General features: G+C 39.5%; 2 protein-coding genes across 2 annotated transcripts in view; one reads left to right on the top strand and one right to left on the bottom strand.

Moving 5' to 3' along the window:
• Positions 1 to 448: 448 nt before the first annotated feature.
• Positions 449 to 5,244, bottom strand: LOC102792517 (DEP domain-containing protein 7-like). Its single transcript, XM_087844527.1, has 12 exons — positions 5,178 to 5,244; positions 4,668 to 4,853; positions 4,429 to 4,570; positions 4,246 to 4,341; positions 3,809 to 3,984; positions 3,155 to 3,353; positions 2,912 to 3,063; positions 2,632 to 2,793; positions 2,349 to 2,491; positions 2,153 to 2,278; positions 1,556 to 1,631; positions 449 to 802 (listed from the first exon to the last, which is right to left on the bottom strand). The coding sequence occupies exons 1-12, from the start codon at positions 5,242 to 5,244 to the stop codon at positions 591 to 593; spliced, it is 1,737 nt and encodes a 578-aa protein (XP_087700653.1). The 3' UTR covers positions 449 to 590.
• A 624-nt stretch (positions 5,245 to 5,868) lies between these two features.
• The window catches only part of ccdc73 (coiled-coil domain containing 73), a 70,494-nt gene continuing 61,555 nt past the window's right edge, over positions 5,869 to 14,807 (top strand). The window contains exons 1-8 of the mRNA XM_087844083.1: positions 5,869 to 5,935; positions 9,243 to 9,332; positions 9,474 to 9,614; positions 11,689 to 11,760; positions 11,846 to 11,917; positions 12,009 to 12,044; positions 12,229 to 12,303; positions 14,204 to 14,242. Coding sequence (XP_087700209.1) covers positions 9,288 to 9,332; positions 9,474 to 9,614; positions 11,689 to 11,760; positions 11,846 to 11,917; positions 12,009 to 12,044; positions 12,229 to 12,303; positions 14,204 to 14,242 — 480 coding nt within the window. The 5' untranslated portion in view covers positions 5,869 to 5,935; positions 9,243 to 9,287. The remainder of the gene's footprint in view (positions 5,936 to 9,242; positions 9,333 to 9,473; positions 9,615 to 11,688; positions 11,761 to 11,845; positions 11,918 to 12,008; positions 12,045 to 12,228; positions 12,304 to 14,203; positions 14,243 to 14,807) is intronic.

The raw sequence follows: 14,807 nt of genomic DNA, 5'->3' as shown, positions 1-14,807 counted from the left end.
GCAAACTCACTCCATTGTTATGAAAGTTTGAAACCACCCCCTCAAGTTTTCAGTCAGAAAACTGATCTACAGAGAACTGAGTGTGAATGAGTGGTTTCGTTTTTTTAAAAACTCTATAACTGTTAAAGATTAAACAGTGTTTTTTTTTTTTTTTTTAAACCTACAGCTACACTAACAACTAAACGAAATATATTTAAAAAAAAAAAAAAAAAAAAAAACCCTCTTAAATTATTTAAACAGCTTAGAGTCTAACAAATATAATGCTTTCCCTTAGAGTAGAAGTTCCCAACGTGGCCACCTCAGGCTCTTCCAGAAACCAGTTCATTGGCAGAATATACTTGCAAAGAGCTGAATGTTTCACATTTTACAGAGATGTATTTGAGATTTTGTAAACAATTGACATTTTATTCAATAGTAAATACACGTACATGCTTTAGTATTCTTCAATATTTATACATTTGATATGCAGACACAAACTTACTGTCAGTCAAAAATGCATCTGTGGAGATGGTTCACTTTTGTATAACAAGCGAGTAAAAGGCAAAAAACACCCTAACTAATGAAAACAGCAGAGACAAATCTGCACAGATCTACAGCACACTGAAGGCAGAGTCACCAAAGTACTGGTTAAATATTTCTGGGTGGGAAAGGTGAAACTGTCTAAGAAGACGCTTTTTCTCCTTGGCTGAGATCTTGGTATCCTGGTGGATGTTGTTTAAGAGGTCCCACAGCAATTGGTTGGTGGTGGTTTTTGTAGAGCTTTGTAAAGTGTTCCTGTCGACCTGCTGACAGAATGTAGAACCTGAAGAAGAGAGAAAAGGAAAAAAAAAAACTGTTAAAGGAAATGAACATTGCATAATTGCCAATTTAATATAACTACAGACCTCCAGTCTCAGCTGGGAATAAAGGGATCTGGAGATTCTGCCACCACTAGGGGCAGTGAAACATCAATAACCTACACATGACGTAGACCAATTTATGAATCACAACGGACGAGGAGAACAACAATAAAGAGGAAAATTTAATTAAAATTGATTTGAAGAGAAATGTCTGGATATTATTTAGTTTTTTCTGCTGATTATGGTCTCCACCAGGGAGCATCTGCTCTTTAGCTACATGACCTCTTAGCTGTTCTGGCCAGTTAGTCTATGGCAGATCCACCAGTGCTCATTTTTCTTAGCAGAGAGCCTCACTCTGTGGAGATGAGGGAAATCTGCTGTTGCAGATATTCAGGATGCCACTGTTTCACTCCATCAGTAATTAAAGATTTTCGGAAAGACTGTCATATAAATATTCCATGCTTTATAGACATGTGTAGTCATAGTGAGAAAACTTTAATTTAGAGCATTGAAAGAAAGCTTATGTGCGACCTGTTCGAGTTAAAGACTTCATGTTAATGTTAAAAGATAAAAGTATTTTTACTTAATTACAGATACCGTTCCTTTTGTGTTTTGCAGTGAGATGGAATTGTGCGATCTGTTCTCTAGAGTTTCTCCGTCTTAAAAGGAAACTGATGTTTTGTGTCATTTACCAAAAGTAATCAAAAGCCATTTACCCGTCACATCCGGCTGTTTCCCCTGTACGAGGCAAGCCAGCTTGTCACTCACTACTTTGTGCAGAGCCCCAGGTATCTGGAGCAGAAAAATAAATTTAAAAAAAAATTAAAAAAATTTACAGAAGCTGCGCATAATCCCCCCCCCCCCCCAAAAAAAAAACACAATTGAAGAACAAGAACTGTGTAGCTTTACGTTTGTATTTAACCCATTCATATTTTCCCCACATAGTCTTCCTTTATAATATCTTCTGCTTCACAGCACCCCAAGCGAACCTTCGAGACACATTCCCCACACACAGGGCCCCATGCAAGCACATTTTAAGTTGTTGGACAAGCCGCAGATTTATTGAGCAACGGTTACCAAAGAGAACATTCTAGATAAAATAACTGATTACATTAAGGATGGCCAACTACAGGTCATCCTTAGCAGTGGTTTGAGTGACCGAATCGCAATGGGTTTAGTTCATATGTACAAACATTTCTTGCACAAATCTTTGATCATTTTTTCTCCCTGCTTTCTTGCTGCACTGGGGCAAGAAATCAGGCAAAAAATTCATCATCACTTTCTCACAACACAGACCAAAAGCATTCTATTACCTTGAAGATTTCTTTAACATTGCTTAGCATAAAGACCAACATAAGATCTTCTTTCTCTTTGGAGAGAGCCTTGCTGTGTAGGATCGCCCTGGAGAAAGACCTCTTCACTGCCAGCCTGTTCTCAATCTACAGATGACAGAGCACATCTTTGATGTCAGACCCCCTCAAAAAAAATAAAAACACCACTTGCTCTCACCTCCTTGTCCACTTTAATCCCATGTGGGTCAGCTGCCAGAGACACGAAGATAAGCAGCCTACGGAGCTCATCTCTGCAGCTGTGCGGCAGCAGCTTCAGACACAGTTGCAGAGCCTCGAGAGCCTTATCTAATTTAGCATTTACTGAAAAGGCGAGAGAATGAAAGAGACAGTTGTGCTGCAAGTGGTGAGGTTATTAAAAATTCAGCATCTTTGGAGGAGAAGCAAGCGTGGTTGGAGACGCGGTAAAAATCTCACCGTCACGTCTGAACCAGTGTTCTTACCGAGCAGCTCCGTGATGGCTGTGTAGATGTCAGTCATGTGCTGCGGCAGAAGTGGAAGCCTGTTTGTGATGCTGTAGTGTTTGACCAGAGTCCCATATAGAAGCAGCTTACACTGGGCCAAGCCACTTGGGGAGAGATGCGTGTGCTCTGCACTGTTGTCACCTGAGTATTTTGAAGCTATTGCCATCATTTGCAACATAAACTATACATGTCTCTCACCATAGCTCACCAGTGGTGTTTACATGCTTTACCCGATTCTGATACTCATCATACCACTTGCCTCTTTCTTGGACGCTGAGACCAGCTGGTTCTGGGTCACAGCTCTCATTATCTTGAGGGAAACAATGAGGCAGCTCCCTGCTGAGCTCCACTACCGGCTGGTCAGGCAGGAAGTCCAAACAGTCCAAAGCTGCACAGAGCCACTCATCTTCCCTGAAAAATGAGGAGGAAACAGTGCAAGTGAGATCAACACAACATCAAATTTCTAAAAAAAATATAAAGATTTTTAAAAATCCAAACTTACTGAGAGTCTCGGAAGGCCTTGAGGATCTGTCGGTCCAGGTGGTTGCTGCTGTAGATCAGATCTGGGTTACTGTGTGCCAGGTTGGCTGGAGATGGAGAGGATGGGCTCTGCCTGCACTGAAGCACGCCCTCCAGCACAGGGAGCTCCACCAGGTTTAACAGCCTGAGCAGGGTCTGCTCCTGCCACACCTCATCCACCACTGCAGGAACGAGCCAGAGGAACCAAGCTCTAATTGAGTTGCAGCCTGTGCAGGTGTATTGCTGCCTTTTGTCCCCCTGAATGCAGCCTATGATAGGATCCATGCTGTTAAACTACACGTGTAATGTTATTTGGCATCAAACATTGCCTGATAGATGCATGTATTGCTCAAAACCTGAATAGATCATTCAGCATTAATGTCAAATTAACAGATGTGCAAGTTACTCAAACCATGTGAATTAATGTACTCCGATTATCCTCAGAGATGTCGGATTGTGGCTGATCCAGTACCATCTGCTACATGTCTCTTTGAATGCAGTTTGCCTGATGATCACAGCTATGTAGTACAGATTCCCTGCTGTATACCACAGCATTATGTATTGCAGAAACATTTGCTTTAGTTTAGTTGTTCAGGATTGCTTTAGTGATGGATACGAAAGAAAGGTTTGTGCTCACGTGATTGTGGTAAACCCGTATCTGTCTGTACCCTGCACGGACTCAGACTGTTCATCGGCAGCTCCAATGATTGGCTGCTAGTGGCGGGAGCATCTAGCTGGCTGGAAGTATGAGTGAAGAGGACTGGGGTGGACAGCTCAACAAGCGATGCAGGGGGACAGGTCTGCTCTTCCTGCCTGAAATGCAAGAGACAGATTTCAGGCACAGTAAATTCAGACCTTGATGGATCTACGCTACAAAATAACTCCGTCAGTCCCAAAGGTAAAAGCAAGGTGTACCTAATAATATGGACAGTGAGAGTATACGGTAATATTTATTATTCAATTCATAAAAATATTCATACATGAGATAAATTTTGACTTGATGCTACCTTTGGTTAGATGTTATATATGCAGTGTGCCTGTAATACAGATAAATAAGTAGTTTAGAGGCGATACCTGTCTGAAGGAGCGCAGGTGAAGAACTTTTGGATCCCATTCACAAGCACACCTTTTTCCAACTCATCTACTGAAGGAGTAGATGTGTCTACAAACCTGCATGTTTATATGAAATATTTAGGGAATGCCATCACAGGTAGAAATATTTTATTTTTTTTAAACAGTTTGTTTCATGTAGCCAACCTGTAAAGAGCGCTCTTGCTGTCCTGAAACGCATCCCGTTTCCTGTCTTTTCCCAGCACTTTGGTTCCCACCGCCTCAAACACGCCGCACTCCAACAGCGCCTGGCACACACACACCACTTTGTCCCGAGACACGACGGCACCTTAAATTTAATCAAACAGAAGGGAATATTATAAATAAAATGATCTCTAGAAGGTGAAGCTATGGGAATAAAACAGCATCTACAAACCAACACACACCCTCAAAGCCCTTCGCTTTAACAATGTGTTCTGCCAGTACATCCACACCCTCTGAGCCAAGGAAACAGTCACTGTGGGATTTCAAGAGGACTCGTCTGCGCTTCACAGTCACAGTAGACTTCAGGTGGGAGATAAGGCTGCTCCACATGGTGCAAGACTGGACTGGCTTGGAGGCCACACAAGGAGCTTAAAAAAAAGGCACATTCAGAACAAACTCTTAACATATTTTACAGGCAATTTGTGCAGGGCATGATTAGATATATGCAAAAGGACAGAAGAGACCTCTTAAACACCTTTATAGGAATATATATCTCTAAGAGAATGAGGGAAAGGAGAGAAATCAAGGGTTGAGGAGGAAGGTTAGACTAAGCACAATAAGGAAACCTTAAAAATGACCACTGCCACAGTTGTTTGTAAGTGTAGCTTTGCAACGCTTGCTTAACATGAGAGAAAAACAATCAGATCTCAGTTCAGGCCTCTGCCAGGTGCAAACACCTGACTGAAACTCACCTTGATTACGCACACATAATTTCTCCGCAAGGTTCAGCGCAGCGGCTCTTTCTTTTATTGAAGCCATGCTTCTGACTATTACAAAAGCTGAGAATGGGCGGGTATAAAAGCAGGAGGAAGCATTCAATGAAAGAGCCTCCAATCAAACAAGCGCCCTCTCTGGCGTTTGTGTGCAGCGCTGTAATAAAACCGCTAGAGGGCGCTAGTCGCTCAGACACACAGAGACCTCTGGCTATGGAGGTCTTCAACTATGTGAACTTTGTGTTTTACTGACTTGCTTTCATAGATTCAACTAATGAATGATGGGAACAGATCTTCTGATCCTCTGCGGAGTCATTAGCCATAGCTTTATCAACACTTTATTAAAAAAATAATTTATATAAAAGCACTAAATGATGGAGTGATCATTTATTTTAAATATCAAATTCATTTAAATATTTAAACAAATGTTATGCATTTTTTTTTCTTCTCCGTTTGAGTGCCTGCAGGTGGTGTAAGTAAATCTTGACCATCTGCCTGTGTCACATTACTATTGTGCAAAAATAGGACATCTCTATTAAAACTCTATTCTATTAATTTATGCATACATACGTTTTATTTGTGCATTATATATTTTATAGAAAACTACTGTCATATTTAAATTTGTATTTATATATCTTAAAGTTTTTGAACATTTCACATTTTTGAGAATCTTCTCAGCATCTGTCCAGTGCGCTTCCTGTAGTTCGCCATCTTGCTTGCTGTGCTAATTACTAAAGGTAAGCTACAACAACAAGCAAAGATTTTATTTGAAGTACTTACTTATGGCAGTGCCTAATTTATTTCTCTGTTAAATTAGTGTACAAATATGTATTTCAGCATTAATATGGAAATGTATGTTTAAACTGCAGAGTCATGTTAGCTACAACTAGGTGGCTTTAGCTTTAGCAATCATTTTTGCTAGGCTAAACAGTTTGTGCTTATTCTGTTAGCATGGGAGTTTGATAACACTGGAAATACCTTTAGAACAACAGTACAGTCACAGTAAAAACGAATGCTCTGCATTTATTGTGTTGTTTATCAACATATCTGGGCCTTAGTGTTTTGCTAACACCTAGATTATTAGTTATCATCAGGATAATGATAACTGATTTTGCTACAGTTGAACCTAGAGCAACATTAGTTATCATAATCCAGGAACACCACCAATATGGGCACATCAGATACACCTGATATTGACGAGTCTTACAATGTCAGCTTTCTTCTCTGACTTCAAACGGACTAAACTTTATTATTATAGTAGCTCTCTTCTAGTCTTACTGATTAAAGTGCCAAAAGTGCTTATCACATTCATACAGTACCTTTCCTTACACATAACCAGATTTGTGTATAAAGGTATCCTGGGTTCTCTGAACTCGTTTTGTAGTGAAGGGCCAAGGTCTTAAAATTAGATCAATACAAACTCAGATGAACTACAGAACAATAACACATTTTTGAGTGCCATTATTGATTTAACAAAATTAAGCCAAAATGCGGTGTCTAAAAAAGTGGTGTGTAAAAACTTAGGTACACCCTACTATTGCTAATCAAATGTACTTTATGAATTGATCATCAACAACTGATGATCAGTTAACATCTGAAGTATTCAGGTGTTTGTTAACCCAAGGAAGAAAGACATCAGCAATGATCTTAGAGAAGCAATTATATCTTCCCACCATTGTGGGAAGGGTTATAAAGCCAATTTAAAATATTTTAATAGTCCTTTTTTCTACAGTGATAAAGTGTAAAACATTCAGGACAGTTGAAATCTTCCTAGGAGTGGATGTCCTAGCAAATTCACCCCAAGATCAGATCATGTTCAGAGAAACTGCATAAAACGTAAGAGCCCTATATCAGACCCCTCAGGCCGACCTTGGCATGCTAAGCGTTAAAGTTCATGACAGTGCAATTAGAAAAAGACTGAACAACTATGGCTTTGTCTGTTGGACAATGTACTTTTGTCTTGTCCTTTGGACAAACAAGAGCAATGTGGAGGTGTTTATCCATAATGTACAGCCTCATTATGGCAGTTCAGGAGATAGAGCCGGTCATGTACAAGTTGAGAGATTGGTGGCCTCTTGCCCAAGGATGCCAAATATCCTTGGGCAAGATACTAACCCCAAGTTGCTTTCTGATGCATCCATTGGAATATGAATGAGTGTGAATGTTCGATAGAAAGCAATTGCCTAGAAAAGGCATTTCATTTCATTTAGTCAACCATGAAATCCTCTGTATACCTAAAATATTCTAGAGTCACAGGTGAGGTCATCTGTCGATTTGTCAAATTGGGTCAAGTAGCAGAACAATGATCCCAAGCACAGCAGCAACTCTACAACAGAATGAGTGAAAAAGAAAAGAATCAAGGTGCGTCAGTGGGTTTAAGTCCAGAACTCAGTCTGATTGAAATAGTGTGCTGGGACCTTAAGAGAACTGTATAAACCAATCCCACAAAATCCAGTTAACTAACATTTTAAAGAAAAAGGACACCAAAATTCCTCCACAATGATGCGAGAGACTGATAAAGTCATACAGGAGGCCTTTACTGCTGCTAAAGGAGGTTTGACAAGTGCTTGAATCATGGGGGGTACGTAGTTTTTCACACACATAAATAAGCCCACAGTATATTACAGCATATGTTGATGTTCATTTGAGGTTGATTTAATAATAAGGTATGATTATTGATACATTCTTTTAAATTCTATTTTATTGGAAGGAGGACAGCATACTTTGATAATGTTTAAATATATTTTTCCTATTAGTTTTCCAATTTAGAAAGAAAGACAAGCCGCTTCAGACTTTAAAAACACAACATCCCTTTTAAGGTCAGAAGGTTTGGTGTGCGTGACATTTTACTGGTCACACGAGGTGAAGCACAGGTCACTTACTTTATCATATCATTAACAATGTGACAGTAAGCCAGCATGAAAAGAAAATAAGTAGAGTTTATCAGTTTAACCCGTGCATTTCTTTTACTTGACAAGGTAAAATAAAGAAGCCAAATTGTTGTGCTGCAGTAGTTGGCAGTATCCACACTTGGATTGCATGTATTACAGATTCAGAGCTTCTTTAACTTTCTTTTATGGTTGTATTACAAAACAGTTACCAGCATAACTCACACAAAGATAATGCAAACTTCATGTTACTTGACAGAAATGTTCCATTTTAATGGCTACGGCACTTCTTTTAATTTGTCCCTTCATGGCTTGGAGGTGGTAGTTAATACCTGCTCAACTAAATCCTAGGAAAAGCAAATAAAGACACTGCAGTTTCCTCCCCTCCTGCCACATTCACACATACACACTCAGGCTGTGCACATAGTGCGCCAGGAGAGCGACACACTAACGCACGCTTGCACAAATCCCCTCCCTGCTCAGCCGGGGGTCACAGTGTCAGTTTATGATAGTAGCCAATTCTAGCAGGGATCATTTAATTCTCCAACATGATTGATACTAGCGCAGGTTAAATGGGAGAAAAAAGGTCCGTTCTATTAAGAGATCATTGGCTAGTGGAGACCTCCCACTTAAATAGTTATATTTTCAGTAGGTGTGTGCTTGCAGTGTGTGTCTGTGTGTGTCACTCAGTTTCTTGGTTATGTTGAAGGGACAGTTGCAGAGGACTATCCACAGGTCAAATTAAATAACCCAGGTAATTTAAAAAGCATTGACAGCGCAATTTGTCCATTCAGTGTTATTGCTCTGACCCCTATTAGTGTCGATGGGCTGGTTCATTTGAACCTGGATGGCTTATCGAGGTGTTATCTTCTCATCGCAATGGAAGCGGTGTAAAACAAAGAAAGAAAAAAGCCCTAACAGTCATTTCAAAGCCATTAGGTCAGACTGCAGTGATTGAGAAGCATTACGAGGCCTTAATGTTCTTCTCTATTATTTCTACTAAAATCATTTAGGGGTAAAAATTGCAGATGAGGAAGTAATTATAAGCCTGTAAGCTCATAAGTGGAAAGGCAGAGATGTTACTGCTTATTAAACCGTCTATTCTATTAACCTTTCCAACAAAATGCGCCCCACTCCCACCCCGCCGGATTATCAGGCAGAAGAGGCCCAGTGGGACCTTTGGCTGCCCTGAAACGACTCGATGGATGTTAGCACAGAGTCTGAGACACTTCCCACCCACACCACTGTAAGTTACTAATTTTGACAGTGCAAGGCAAAGCAAATAACATCCATCAGCTGGTTTGTTTTGATGAGATTAAAATACATTTTACATGAATGATATTGTTTCAATCTTAGCTTTGTTTGAGATTTCGATCTTCTTTTTCAGTTTGGAGAAGATGTGTTGGAACATGAGCTGAATCTTTCCAGGTCACACTGTCAGACGGAGAGTGGGGGGAACATCTTACTACAGCTGCTGGAATTCAAAACCAATCTGCTCGAAGCCGTACAGGAGCTGCATATTCGGAGGGTAAAGTTGTAACCAGTGTCACTGTGAAGGCATTAGGGTACCATCTCCTTATAGTTCACTTTATTTTAATTTCATAATCAAAATCACATCCTGTGTCATGGCTCTGGTGGCATTTTTCTGTTTCTCCATGGTGGTAAAAGACGTAAGTACTTTAAAAAAAGACTGTAACAAGTATAATAGACCAGTGATCCAATGTAGCCCTTTCGTGGGCAGTGGTGGTACTGCGTTGAGTGTCATGCCTTGATCCCTTTCTCCATCTTCTAGTATTAGCAGTAATTAACAGCAGCTTAGCGACAGAGTTCACTGATTCCTAACTTTAAAAAATCTACCAGCTCCAAGCAAGTTTCATCCATACTTTAAATACTGATCACATAAATTAGCAGAACATTTCATATTAATTTTCCAAATTAGTGCATTGAAGCTACTTTATTTAAATAATATCTGAGCTGGTTGGTACTAGAATGATACACGATACTGACTTATGCATAATTTCAAACAATACTAAAAGCAAAGATTTATAAGCAGATGCGTGAGCACATGCTCTGTGTCAACACTGGTCATTATTAGCAGCGGCTTTCTGGGAATTACGCTGTGCTCGTTTAGGTTCGGAATTGGCTGACATGAGAGCTGTTTGAACTTTGAGGTGCCTTGTTATGTGTATTGTCTCTAGTATTGCTCACTTCCTCTATTCCTCTGTATTATATCACCATTTCCTGAGACACTAATGACTCTGTTTGGCTGAAGAGCAGCGTAATTTCACAAAAATATTGGTTATGTTGGTATTAGAGCATCCATAGAGAAAGCCAAGTGCCCCTTTGGCTACGTGGGTTTAACCCTGCTGGATATGATGCACATTATGTCAAGAAAGAGGGGAGGGGGTCATATAAGCCTATTAGCCCTTAACCAATGAGCACAAAGTCAATTTATTTGTAAAGAACTAACAAAAAGAATAAAGCTTTCTCCCCTCCAGCAAGTACTTTAAATCCGAGTGTGCTTAAAGGTTAGAGGAGCAAAAATGGGATGTTGGTCGTTGAGCTTTTATTGTTATAGTCATGTTAACTCAGACACAGACATTAGATGATATATCAGTCTGTTCCTCCTCAGGCACTGCCGTTATCAAAGTAGCACTTTGTAGTTGTGTCGTTCACGGGGGTGGGAAGGTTAAGAGGCAAGAGGATGTCATGATGGAGCCGGACATTCCTGAGCAGGTCAAATTCCAGCACTTTCTCTTTTTTTTAAAGCGGTGTAACCAGCTGCTTTAGTTGGTGAAGATGAGTCATAAATGGGGAAGAACTGCGAGATGAAATGCACGTGATATGAGATTTAGTGTGATCTGGAAACAGTGTCCAACTTTTTCCAACTCATATTTTTATTCCCAGAAACTTCCAAATGCCATTTTTTGTTTTTTAACGCCCAATAAAAGGTGACCATTCAGAACAGCAGCAAAAATGGTAAAAAGATGAAAAGCCATAGATGAGATTGTGCAACATGGCTTCTTGATACACAGTTACCTGTTTTAATTTACATGGATTGCTGATCTTAGAAAGGCTTTGCTGTGCATTTAACACATGCACTCACACATACACATGGCAATTATTCCCTGGTGGAAAAATAACAGCTTTATCTCCTGTGTACTCCTTTTTTCTTTTTTTTGTGCCACGCTGGTAGCATACTTTAATAGGAACTTATAAAATAAGCTCGCTGAGTTAACCGGCTCCCACGTGCACATAAAAAAGTCCCCTGGATATAGTGAGCACTTGACTTTTACCTGCCTTCTCCAAGAGAAGAGGGAGGATAGGGATGGTTTTCCACAAATATCACCTCCCTTCTAATGTTCCCCCGTCGCTGACTGCTTCCACAAAAGATACGCAGGACTGAACCAAAGAAACTTAAAGCACTTTGCAGTTTTGGCTCAACTCCACTGGCCCACAGAGTGAAAAAGATGAAGATTTTCAGACTGAATCACACCTTCTTAGTCACAGGTGTCCCGTTTAAATGTTCTTATCAGGTGTTTCCTGGTTGCTTGTCTAATTGTGAACTTACCGATGCCTGAGAGTCAGTTTTTTTGGTTTAGGATGCAGAAACCCGCTTTGAGGATCAGATCAGTAAGCTGGTGTTGGAGAAGCAGGAGATGGAATGGGAGAAGGTACAGCGGATTTTATTTAACAAGTAATATCAAAGAATAGATGAGATCATCAGTAACTTTCTTCCGTCTTCCCTTTCATTTGCAGGAATCCCTACAGCATCGAATTGAATCGGTGACAAAGCAACACACCGAGTCTCTCACAAATCTTAAGAAACAGGTGTGGTTTTTATTCCTCCATTTTCATTTCTAAACAAGACTTTTAACAATGTATTAAAACCTTTCTAAATAATTTATTATCTTTTCTCAAGTTTCAGGCCAAATTAAGAAGCACAGAGGAGGAAAAGGTACAGAAATCTTATTCCCCCAAACATCCCCACGATAGAGCATTTTATTCAATAAATGTCTTTAGAGGAGAAGTAAATTTACTCATCTCAGTTGCACAGTTTTGGCCCTCGGAGTGAATTCTTTTGTGCTGTGCTTTGGGCTTTTATTGCTTTTTTGACACTCAAAATGAATTTAACATTTCAGGGGAAATATCAGGTCACTGCTGAGTTAAAAGACAAGGAGATTAACAACTTAAAGGAAGAGCTGAAGTCACTGCAGGTACTGAGATGTTCAACATTCTTCTTTCTTCTCTATCTCTGTTTTATTGTAACATGCACACCAGCAGCACCTTTTATCCCTTCTTTATTAAAAATAAGCAAGATAGCACAGTTTAATCGTTAAACTGTTCAGAGAGACAAGTAAATAAAGAAAAGGCATGCTCGATCAGAGTCAAGGGTGCGGGGTTCTGGCCCGCTCTGGCTCCCCTCTGCTCATCTTCAGACTTGACACCACAGAGGTGATAAACGATCGTACTCACGGTCCAACGCTCTTTAACAACCCAGCCGTGTTACAGAGACAATAGGGACCGTTTTTGATATTCTATCTGGGAGACTCTGACTGCTGTGTTTGGATAAAATGAAGCCCGTTTGTGTTCAATCTTGTGACACGGTCTGGTGGATTCTTTAATTTAACACATTATCACACAAGTGACAGGTGGCACTGAAGTGATTTAATTGCCATGTACCTTGACTTATCTGCACACCACTGGTGTTGTATAGTTCAAGTAATGTGAAATATAAAAAGATTCATACACCAGCTATTTTAATTCTAGTAGAATTTTTTTTTTCATATTTATAGTAATGTTTAAATTTATGCAAATGATAAATGGGGTATTATTGCCCCCAAACTTTACTTTTAGGACTATTTTTTTCTGTATTTTGGGGCAAAATACAGAAAAAAATTCTGTATTTTGCAACAACAACAACAATATTTTGTTGTTGTTTACGTTTTATATGTTAGGAATAAAAAAGGAAACTGTATTTTCTCCTGGCCTAAGACATAATTTGGACAAAGTCAGTGTTTTTTTGTTTGATTCGTTGTTTGTAGGTGGAAGTAAGTATACAGTTTAAAGAAGCAAAAAAAAACACAACAATTTGGCAAAATGAGAAAACATCTGGTGGCCCTATCCAGGGTGTGACGGCCTCTTTGAGTCCCGTCAGCGAGGCGTTCATTGTGTAATAATCTATGCCAAAAATCTACAAACGTGGAGGGACTTAATCACAGAGCCCGTAAAGACAGTGTATTTGAAAGTGAGATGTCTGCATGACATGATGGCAAAACAAAACATTTGGACATGCAGATTCAATTCCATTTTAATGTTTTATAAAGAGAGTTACAGTACTGAAACAAAAGCGTATGTTGAGATGGGGCTTTCTGTCACATTACATGATCTTTATTTGGTAGAATTTTTGCATTTTTAAAAGATTGTAGATTCAAATGATTTCTTTTTCTTTCTTTCAAAGGTCTTTTTATTAGACAAAGGTTCCAACACAATGTATACAATAACACAAAATGCTTCAGAATATTCCAAAATTTCAATCTTGTTCCCACCCTAACCCTTAAAACAACAAATAATTGGCAGTCTGCTGTCCAACTAAACCAAAAAACAAACAGAAAAAAACAAACAAAAGCAAAAAACAACAAACATAAAAGAAAAAAAACAAGACGGGGGCCCACAACTACTAACAGTAGTTGTGGGCCTTTCAAAGAAGTCCAGAAAGGGGGACCACAGTCTATAAAATTTATTTTTAGACCCACGAACTGTATATCTAATTTTTTCTAAATCCATACAAGAAATTATATCTTTTAGTCATTGTGTGTGTGAGGGGGGAAAGATTTCTTTTTAAATATATTTTATGTTGCTTTTTTTTACCTGAACATGTTAAGGAAGTCTTTGCAACACAGGCTTCAAAGCTGAAATGTGAAGGGTTTTTTTTAAACTTTGGAAAAAGCAACACTTGCTTTAAATTTCACTCAGTTGCTGCTGTTATTAAAAATGTGCCATCTTGATTCCAGATGTGTTGAAAACTGTCATGTACGATTGCAACATCACTTATTTCTATTTTCTAGAAGCCGCCAAAAACAGGCTCGCTGATTTTCTTTTACTTCTGTCACACAGTTGCTGAAGTACAACTTGGAGAAGAAATCAAGTGAGCTGGTAAGGAAGGATTTTTCCATTTATACAAACTGTTGACAGAAGGTTGGTGGGAGGGGAGTAAAATTAAAAGAGGAGGATAAGGGAATGGTGCTAAGGAGGGATGGGTTTAGAGGGGAGAGCTCATCAGGAGTAACGGATAGGGAGTGTGTGACACTTTGAACTGCCAACACAGCAGAGAAAATATCTCTATTAAAATATTTTATAACTGGGCCTCGCTCAGTTTAACCTTCTTCGCATGACGGTGGCTCAGCAGAGTGAGAGGGAGTTGTAGAGATCTGGCGAAAAGGAGAGTCGGACAGATTGACTGAAGGGAGTGAGAATGAAAGAGAAGGGAGTGAGTGAGAAAACGGGAGAAGGAAAGAATCTGCTCAGCTTGATACACACAATCAAACTGTAATGGCAGTTTGAAGAGCGATAAAGCGCTCTGAGGCATGAGCCCACTCGATTCTTACATTTCACTGAAAGAGGCAGACACTAACTCTGTCAAAGCGTGATCCTCACTTTACTTGACAGCTGTTTCCACTGTCGTATGTCTTTATTTTGCAAAATAAGCTAACTCCTTTTG

Source organism: Neolamprologus brichardi, chromosome 7, assembly GCF_056152115.1.
Source record: "Neolamprologus brichardi isolate AB-2024 chromosome 7, ASM5615211v1, whole genome shotgun sequence".
Taxonomy (NCBI): Eukaryota; Metazoa; Chordata; class Actinopteri; order Cichliformes; family Cichlidae; genus Neolamprologus; species Neolamprologus brichardi.
This window is presented reverse-complemented; position numbering and strand designations above follow the sequence as displayed.

What these genes read in the sequence shown, in the direction of transcription:
- LOC102792517 (XM_087844527.1), bottom strand. Translation starts at nt 5,244, where the DNA reads ATGGCTTCAATAAAAGAAAGAGCCGCTGCGCTGAACCTTGCGGAGAAA. An exon ending in ACCTGCGCTCCTTCAGACAG is followed by an intron (nt 3,985 to 4,245) that starts GTATCGCCTCTA and finishes CTTGCATTTCAG; the next exon opens with GCAGGAAGAGCAGACCTGTC. An exon ending in ATGTTAAAGAAATCTTCAAG is followed by an intron (nt 1,632 to 2,152) that starts GTAATAGAATGC and finishes TTTCTGCTCCAG; the next exon opens with ATACCTGGGGCTCTGCACAA.